Source organism: Oxyura jamaicensis, chromosome 2 (assembly GCF_011077185.1).
Source record: "Oxyura jamaicensis isolate SHBP4307 breed ruddy duck chromosome 2, BPBGC_Ojam_1.0, whole genome shotgun sequence".
NCBI lineage: Eukaryota > Metazoa > Chordata > Aves > Anseriformes > Anatidae > Oxyura > Oxyura jamaicensis.
The window spans coordinates 19,461,891-19,471,425 of NC_048894.1; the positions used below are offsets into that span (position 1 = coordinate 19,461,891).

General features: G+C 50.4%; 1 protein-coding gene across 1 annotated transcript in view; it reads left to right on the plus strand.

The window, feature by feature from the left end:
* The window catches only part of SKIDA1 (SKI/DACH domain containing 1), a 4,269-nt gene extending 1,089 nt beyond the window's left edge, over window positions 1-3,180 (plus strand). The window contains exon 2 of the mRNA XM_035319757.1: window positions 7-3,180. Within this exon, the coding sequence (XP_035175648.1) occupies window positions 7-1,342 (1,336 nt within the window). The 3' untranslated portion in view covers window positions 1,343-3,180. The remainder of the gene's footprint in view (window positions 1-6) is intronic.
* Window positions 3,181-9,535: the final 6,355 nt, after the last annotated feature.

Here is a 9,535-nt window from a genome sequence, read left to right on the forward strand (position 1 = left end):
CACCAGCTTCTGCAACCCGCCCGGTCTGGTCGACGCCAACTTCTTGTACCCTCTGGCCGCCGCCGCCCCCCGGCCCCCGGCCCCGGCCCCGGCCCCAGCCCCGGCCCCGGCGGAGCCCGGCGGGCCGCCCGCCCTCCGCGCCGCTCCCGGCGGAGCCGAGCCCGAGCCGCCGGAGGAGTGGGGCCGCCCCGGCTGGGCTCCCGCCGGCCCGGCGCTGCTGTGCTGCTCCGGCGGCCTGGGGAGCTGCTTCGCGGAGATAAGAGCTGATAGGGTATCTGAGCTCACATTCCCACACTCTGAATTTTCCAATAATGCCAAGAGTACTGACCTAACAATTAACTGTGTTGCAAAGGGGGCCTCTTCACCTAGCCCAAAGACAAACAATGCATTTCCACAACAAAGAATACTCAGAGAGGCAAGGAAATGCCTTCAAGCAACTACTACACACTGTGCAGATAACAATACAATAGCTGCTAGGTTCTTAAATAATGATTCTTCATCAGCGGCTGCAAATTCAGAGAAAGATTCCAAAATCCCTCATTGTATTGAATTTGCCACGGATTTGCCCTCTTTACAAACTGATCCTGAGGAGGATGCTGCTTCTCCAGGGGCAGCAGCAGCTGAGCTCCAGTGCACTGATACAGGCAATAAGGCATTGCCATTCCTGCACAGCATTCAAATCAAAATAGAGGACAGCAGTGCGAACGACGAGTATGAGCCTGACCTTACAACACATAAGCTAAAGTGTGAGTGCAATGATACTAAGGATGAGTTTTACGGTGTGACTGAGAGTAATAACCAGGACGCTTTATTAACAGCCAAGGAAGATTCTGCATGCACTGAGAAAGAAACCACTTCCTTAAACCCGCTGACTCAGAGTCAGGTCCTCTCATGCACTTTAGGTACTCCAAAACCTGAGGATGGGGAGTATAAATTTGGAGCGAGGGTGAGAAAAAATTACAGGACACTGGTTTTGGGAAAGCGACCTGTACTGCAGACTCCTCCAGTCAAACCAAATTTGAAATCAGCTCGAAGCCCACGTCCTACAGGTAAAATTGAGACACATGAAGGAACACTGGATGATTTTACAGTTAACAATAGACGCAAAAGGGTAGCCAGCAATGTAGCATCAGCAGTGAAAAGGCCATTTAATTTCATGGCAAATTTTCCCTGTCCACCATCACTAATTATTGGCAATGATGGGGATTTGTTGCCAGCTTATTCCTTAAACACCACTAAGGATTCCCAACCACCTCACAAGGCCCATCCTGTATGGAAATGGCAGCTGGGCGGTTCTGCAATACCTCTTCCACCTAGCCACAAATTCAGGAAATTTAATTAATAAAATAGTTTGGAAAATATTTTCTTGAACCACCTTTAACTTTCTTACGTTTTTAAACTCTGCAGGATGGTTTGTACCAGCCCATTAATGCTATACACGCTTTTGGAATCCTGTTTTATCACATTGTGAAGACAGAAACCGGATTACTATTTTCTTTACCGTTACAACCGTGGTTTTTGTTTTGTTTTGGGTCTTTTATTTTTTTATTTTTATTTTTTTACTGTTTCATTTGTTTTTGTTTTTGGTTGGTCGGTTGGTGCTTTTTTTTTTTTTGCCTTTTTTTTTTTTTGGTTACATTCCACAGAGTACTTCAGGCTAAAGACTCAAGTTAAACTCAGTTATTATGGTAGAGCTGGAACACTTTACTGTTTAAATGCTAATAATGCACCAGTACCTCAATTCAACTGCTGCAAATAAATGTCAAAAGGTTGAATAATAAATATTAGAATGAGCCATTAAATTTATGCACTAGATTTCGAAAATGGAAGTCTAACTGTTAATTCAGTTAAAGTTTGTTAAGTTACATGGTTGCACAGTAAGGGTTCACTATAATTCAATGTGGCAGCAGCCTACTTTTCGGGAGCTTTGTTTTCGGGTGTAGGGGTGTCTTTTTCTAAGAGCAGTTGCACTTACTCGTTTTTCTCCGGTTTGCAAAGGCTGGGGTCCGCCTGTGACCCCAGGACTGGGAAAAGCTGCCTCATCTGAAACCAGTAAATAAATGTGGAATTCTATTTTTGGTAAAGGGTGTCTTTTTACTTGTACAGCCACTCTTTGCATTTGGAAAGCCTTTTTTTTGTTTCACCCAGAGGTCTTAAATAAGGTTACTGTTACCCACTAATGTCATACTTAAGTTGTGGTCTGAACATGCCCCTTACAAACTTGCAAAGCAACTAAAATATTTGCCCGGATAGCAGTACAATTTATGGTCCAGCCCCTCACGCTGGCTGGAGGAAATAGCAAAGCAGTAAATACAACACAGAAAGTGAAACGAGAGGCCATAAGTGGCGAGAATACCCAAAATGAGAATACCATGTTATTCAGAGCTCTCTGGCACCAAAACTCAGGCATTTCTACCGTAGCACACTGCCCGGTTTTATCCTCATCTCTTGCGATTTGATTGTTGTTGTTTTTTGTTTCCATACCATCCTCTCTATGTAGCAGAAACGTTTCTACTGCACGTGACAATCAGAGGCAATTATCTATATTTGCACTTAATATCGAAATAGTCGAACAGGCAGACTTCTAGAGTCTAGCCCTCGGTGAGACATGCTGGTATAATATATTGTGATGATGGAAGCAGTAAATCAAAATTATGGAAATTTGCACTGTTGAAAAGCATGCTTTAGCTTTATTTTCAATTAAAAACACTGTTTAAAAATTCCTGATTCCATACACTTTGAATTATTGCAGAGTTACCCACGGTTTCCTCTCCGTTTGTAAGTTCACTGGTTTTATTTGGAGGAAATACGCTTCAAGAGGTTAACTGTTTCCCTCCCTCCCCCCCCCCCCCCCCCAAAAAAAAGCAAAAAAAAAAAAAAATAAAAAAAAAAAAAAAAAAAAAAGGCTGCAGGCCCGAGAGTCGAGGCAGGGCTGCTCGGGGGAAGGTCTCTGTCTCGGGGGGAGGACGGGCACAGCAACTCTGAAAACAATCTGAAAAGTTTGCAGCTTGAGAAAGGCAGTTCTAATTGAGTTGCTGAATCAGCAGAGTTTAGGATGAATAATTGCTGGTTTCTTTCTTTGGATTAGCATTTTATTTATACTAGATCATCCCCAAATTAAATTTTAAGGATTCCACTCATCGATCAATCCCGGGAGAATAATTTATCGTAAATCAAAAAAAAAAAAAAAAAAAAAAAAAAGGAAAACAAAGCACCAATGTAATGTTTACTGTGTGACTCAAAGTCAACATTTCTGATGGCAATCCGCTGCCTGGTCTTCAGTTTTTTAATTCCTGCCTTTTGTGATGCCCTCTCCCAACCCCTCGTGTCGCTAAATATTCCGAGCGGCCACGAACTGATCTCAGCCCTGTTTACTATATCCACCGGAGTTTTCCTCTCATTGTAAAAAGGCCCAGGCTAAGAATACCTGCAGCCAAATATATTTAGAAAGAGTAAACAATTGCCTTTCAGCGGAGTTACCCTTCCCCCCTGCATGCACACGCACACACACACACTCACACGCACACACATCACTTTAAACTGCCAATTGCAAAAGGTGCATTGCATACTTAGCCGCTCTGCTGAAATTACGATGGTCGTGAAAAATCTGCTTACTGAAGTTGTTCTGAGATGAATGTTTACATTCGTGTGTTTAGAGCCGCACAGATTACAGCCTTATTTCCAGAGAACTGTAAAGACGTACCAAACGTACTGCTCAGGAAAGCCCCCAGCTCTGGTAGAAAGCCCTGTCTGCTTGACAAAGGTCTTCCCTTGACCAAAAGGAAAAAAAAAAAAAAAAAAAAAAAGAAAGGAAAAAAAAAGGAAAAAAAAAAGAAAGAACCAAACGCAAAAGCTACAAAGGTGCAATATGCAAACTCGAAACCTAAAATTTCGCCTTGCCAGTTAAACAACGTATCACTTTCAAAGTAACTCTGTCCCCTGACCCTGTTTACTTCCAATTAGAGATATGCTGATTTGGCCAGGAATTGTAAATTACAGAGGTGCCTTTTCAGGTTGCCTAAATAATCCTGGAGGGGGGAGGGGGAGGAATAAGCATAAATTTATACCAAATAGGCTCTGCAGAGTTGAGGACGTGAAATATGGCGCCCGGCCCTGCCAGGGGCTGCGGAGCCCTCAGCGGAGCCCAGACCCAGCCCCGGGACCGGGACCGGGGACCCGGGGCAGGCACCGGCCCGGGCCAGGGCCCTGCTGCTCCGCTGGACTCCCCTCCACGCAGGCACATCAAAAGGCAAGAAGTTAAACAGCCAAATAATTTTCACACGTGTACACCTCAGTTTAGTGCAAGCCACTAACAGGAGCCTTCGTGTTTTTATTGCTGTTGGAGAAATTAGCCAGGTACAATAACATGCAGGGATTAAAAAGAAAAAAAAAAAAGAAAAAGAAAGAAATGGTGTTCTTTAAAATTCTGGTAGTTTGGTAGCTGTTTCTGATGGCATTGTGATTATTATTGCGAGCAGAGTTCATTATCATTTCGGCCTTAATAATATCAAGTCGTATCATTGAGTTATGTATAAATAACCCCTTTTCTCCTAGAAAGGTAAGTTCTAAGAAGGAGGAAAAACAAAGGTGTTCCAGCGAGCCAGGTCACAACGTTGTTGTATTGTTTACAAGAGAGAAAACGCAAAATGTATTAGTAATGAATTGCCACCATTTTCCAGCTCCTGGTGTACACAAACCCCAACAGCATTTTCTAAAGGAAAAAGCAGTCTAGGGACGTGCGTGTACTTTCTGAGCTAGCCTCCATAGGTATTTGCCACGAGTCGAGCTCATTGATACATTTTCTGGGAAGATTTCTGTTACCATACTGAAGACAAAAGAAAGTTTTGGACTATGTTTAATTCTCTAGAGCATTAAAAAGGGAACACGTGTAATGCCTTCAGCAACGAGGTGTATTGCCTTAAAACATGTAACTTGCAGTTTACAACAATTTAAGAAGTGATTGTTCTATAATCTACACTTACTTGACTACAGTGGGATAATCTCTTTACTGGTTGTTTATTTAAAACACCACTACAAGCAATAATGCAAAATAGTGGTAGCTGTTGTATGAAGTTTGCTGTTCAATCATTCACTCGGTGATTTTTTTACATGGTCTCTGATCCTTTTTCCTATAACAGATTTAGTTGCCAATAAATTAAAGTTTCTGCAGAAATGAGAACAATGCTATCATGTTTTTGTTTGTTACTGTTCACACGTGTGAGTAGTTAAGACATGGAGGTGTAAAAGAAGTGGCATTTTCTACACAGGGTGGTGAGCTGGAGGAAAATTTCCTCTGTACGCAGCATGTTAGAGAACGTGACATACAGATAACTTTGTTAATCGTGGTTTTTATGGTTAAGATGATTACTGGAAAGAATATGTAATGGCTCATCCTCGGATCTGTTCGGCCAGCTCCTACGTACAAAAGCAGGGCCATCATATGAATGTGAAAACTAACGGCTAGAAAAACCAGGGCCAAGGCGCTGGGCTCTACCTCGCTAAAGTCACGCTCACAGACATGATCCATTCACAAGCCTGCCCTGGTATTTCAGCCCTACCATCGTGTTTAAAGAAAGCTCGGTGTAACAGCTCCTTGGCTGGGCGCGGGGCAGCCAAAGAGCGGTCTGAGAAATGCAGGGGGCTGCCCAAAGCTCTCGGGAAGGGACACGGGGACGTGGGGTGAACTGATTTTAGGCCTTCCACGTCGCATTTTTTTACTGTTCTGATATAATTATTTGCCATGCCCTAGGCCCCTCTCTCTCCCTCTCTCCTTTTCACTCCGAGGCGGCCTCACAAGCCCCAGCTTTAAAAGGCCCTAGATGTTTTGCATGAAGCGCTCACAATAGGGGTTGAGAGAATTGACAGTTTCAAAAACAAGGCGCCCTGTCCTTTCCAGATGCCGAGGACCCCTCTCCCGCACCATCTCTCGTTTGCTCCTCGCTGCTGGTGGCTTTATCCTTAGCATTGCAAATACACGGCAACAGCTGTGTTTGTAAACAGGGGGGAGAGTTCGGCGGGAGCCGCCGCCGCCGCTCCCTCTCCTCACGGCGCGCTGCCTCCTCGCCTTAAAAATATATGTGTATATATAACAAATATGGAGGGAGAGGCAGGAAATCTGACGAGCCCAGCGGGAGAAGCGGGCCCTCGAGCGGCGGACACGGGCCTGTTCGGCAGCCGGGCTCCCGCAGGCCGCGGGCGGCGCTGAGCCGCTCTCGGGGCGGCCCCTGCGCGGCGGGCCCGGGGGACAGCGCGCCTCGGGCCGCCATCTTGCCCGGCGCCACACGGCCGGCCCCCGCCGGCACCCTCAGCGGCCCCGCCGCTCCCGGGGCTGCTCCCCGCGGCCTGGAGGGGGGCGGCGCGGCACCCCGCGGGCCCCCGCACTTCAAAGCGGCCTCCCGGCTCCCGCCCCGCGCCCCCCTCCGGGGCTCCTCGGCTGGGGCGTCCATCTTCCCCAGCCCCTCCGCCCTGCCCGCTTTGTGCGCTGGGGGCCGCGGGCTTCTCCTCCTCCGCCGCGGCCCCCGCCGAGCCCCCGGGCAGAGCCGGGAAGGGGACGGGGAGAGGGGTCGGCGCGGAAAGTGCAACAGGGCTGCTCGCTTGTCGCGTTTAAAAACGCAGCCGGGGCTGTAAAGCGTGTGAAATTACGCACTGGTCTCTTAAAGAGTGGCTAATTTATAGTAAATAGCCGGGGCTTTGTAAATGGCTTTATTATGTTGTTTCTTGTTAATTGTTGAGAAAATCCCCATTGTTGAGTGTGAATGGCTTTATGAGCTAACCTGGTCTCTGGTGCAATCGAGGGGCAGTAAATGGCCGCTCCGCTAATGTGGCCCGGAGCGAGGAGCCGGGGCGCTGCCGCGGTGACCTCGGGGCCGGGCCGGGCCGGGGTGGCCGAGCCCCGCCGGGCCAGGCCGGGCCGCGGCCGCCATGACACGGACGCCCCGAGCCCAGCCCGGCGCCTTCCTTCCCCTCGCAGCGGGGGTGGCAAAGCCCCCACTGCACACCCTCACCCCCGGCCCCTGCCGCCCCGGGGGGCTCCCCCAGCTCCGGGCCGAGCCCCCCGGCCCCTTGGCGGTCGCACACACGTGCAGGGGCCGCTCCTCTTTGTTCGCCGCCGCGCTGCCCCCCGGCCCCCCCGGCCTGGGGTGCCGCTGCCCCCGCCGAGGGGCTCCCCCGCCTTCCATCGCGGCCTCTGCCTCCCACCGCCGGCCTCCACCTCGGGCCCCCGCCGCCTGCCCGGGGGAGGGAAGCGGGAGCCGCAAGGAACTTCCTCAAAACTTCGCCCCCGGGCCCCCCCTTAACCCCGGGCTGCCGGAGGAAAGCGGGGCGCGGGGGCTTCCCCTTGCCTAGCGCCGTGTTTCGGCGGAACGCCCTCCGAGCGCACGTGGCGGCGCCTTATAAAATATAAATCGCGATGAAATGTAAATTCCACCCCAGAAACTTATCTCGGGCTATTCTCTTTCCCGAAATCTCCCTCCCTCTGATTTCGCTATTAGGAGAAATCCCCCTAGGTTTATAGCACTTGTTTCACTCTTTTTTTTTTTTTTTTTTTTTTTTTTTTTTTTTTTTTTTGTGCAGCCCACATCTGTTGGCTTCCCCTCCGCGGCTCTCCCCGCGGGGCAGGCGGGGGGCCGAGGCCGAGCCTCCCCGGGGCAGCCCCAGCCCCAGCCCTGCCCCTCGGAGCCAGGCGATTTTCCCCCGGTGCCTTTCGGGACCGGGCTTGAATTGCGAACGGGTCGGCTGCTCGGCTCCCTCCTTCTCCTTCCCGGGACTCGCTGTCGCAGTTCTCCTCCAGGCTGATGAGTGCTGTCGGAGCAGGCAGATAGGGCTGTACAGCCCATTTCCCTCCAAACAGGATGTTTCCATCAACCTGCATTTGGTTTTCCCCAAAGAGCAGCGGAGAGTTTAGCTGGGAAACACGTCCCGGCTAAACCCTTGCCTTCAGCTGCCACTCGGGTCACTTCACATCTTTGTATTATATTTCATCCTGTCATTCCCCTTTCTCTGCCTTCCCGGGCAAAATAAATAAACTAACAAACAACCGGAGCCTTGCAAAAGACGCGCTGGATGGCGATGCGGGTGCGGGCGGCACCTCCCGGGCGGCTCCGAGGCTCGGCTGCCGGCCCCTGCCCGCCTCGGTGCGGGGCCGTGCCGGGCTGTGCGGGATGCAGCCCCCGGGCCGGCCTTCGGAGGCTTCTTTGTGCCTCGGTGCGGGAGGGAGAGAGGGGCTGCGAGCGCTAAAAGCGCCGCGGAACGGGTGCGAACATGTGGTTTGGATTTACCCACGGTGCTTTCGCATGCCCCAAGGTTTAGGGGTAAACCGTCCTAGACAATAGCAAAAGGAGAAATATTATCTAGTAAAAAGCGGAGGAAAAAAATAAAGATTATTATTATTATTATTATTTTAAAAAAAGAGGGCCACTCGCCCTCGGAAATGATCGTTTCCATTTAGGCGGACATGCCAGCCTGGGGAAGGGGAACTAGCGATAACGTGCTATTCCGCGTACGGTTTTCCACCCCTTTTGGGAAACTTTGCCGTGCCTGCTGCGGGTGTTTGAAGCAGGGCATTATAAGCGGGAGAAGGATTTTCAGGTTGTTTCTTGCTATGACATAATCGCCCCCCCGTCAAAAGCTGGCTGAGTTCGCCGGAGGGAAAAAGATGTTCGCGCTGAATGATGTGGTGGGAGGAAAGAGAGAGCGGCCTTTAATACGCGCTATAAAATAATGTCAGGTCTCCGAGCCTGTGATCTCGCAGCCTCCTTTTTATTTTAGGGGAAGTTTATGAACGGTTACCCGGGGTTTACAAATTTTGCTAGTAAAATCTCATTCATGACATTATGATTTCTGTAGCCGCCTTCCGTAAAGGGGGCCCTGTAAAAGGTATGAATTCTCCACAAGCCCTGCCATTCATCAAGCCTGGGGACGTCCGTCCGTCGCTATCTGGCCGTGGGGAGGCCGATAAACGGCGAGGCTCTCCAGATAACCGCCGCTCCCTCTCGTGCTCCATCCGAGCACTCGGCGGTGTTTGTTCCGTGCCGGAAAGGGGGGGCTTGAAAGCGGGGCAGCTTTGGAGAACACACCTGAAAGTTGGGAATCTCGGTAGCTCCTCTTTACAACGTGTTTGCACTGCTCGTGGCACACAAGGAGGATACCCGGCACAGCAAATCCTTCGGCGGCAGACTTAAAAGCGGCTCCTGCCTTTCCAGAGGCCTTCCTCCCTCCTCCTCCCTCTGTAAACACGGGCGCACAGATGTGCAGAGCCTGCCCGTGAAAATTCCAGCGTGGAGCCCGGCTCCTCCGCCAGCGCCTGCGGGGCCGCATTTGTTCCTCCCGTTTTCCGCAGGAGACCGATGACACTGGGCTTCGGGAAAGCTCCGGAGGGGAGCTGAGAGCTGCAGCGGCTCCCAGCCCGACTCCAGCACGGATTGCGAGGGAATTTGGCTTCACCAAACCTGCGGATGAGAGGCGCCTTTCAGACGCAATTTACTGCTTGTCTTTGGTTTAGCGACGCTGATTGCGTCTGATCATTTCGAGAGACGAG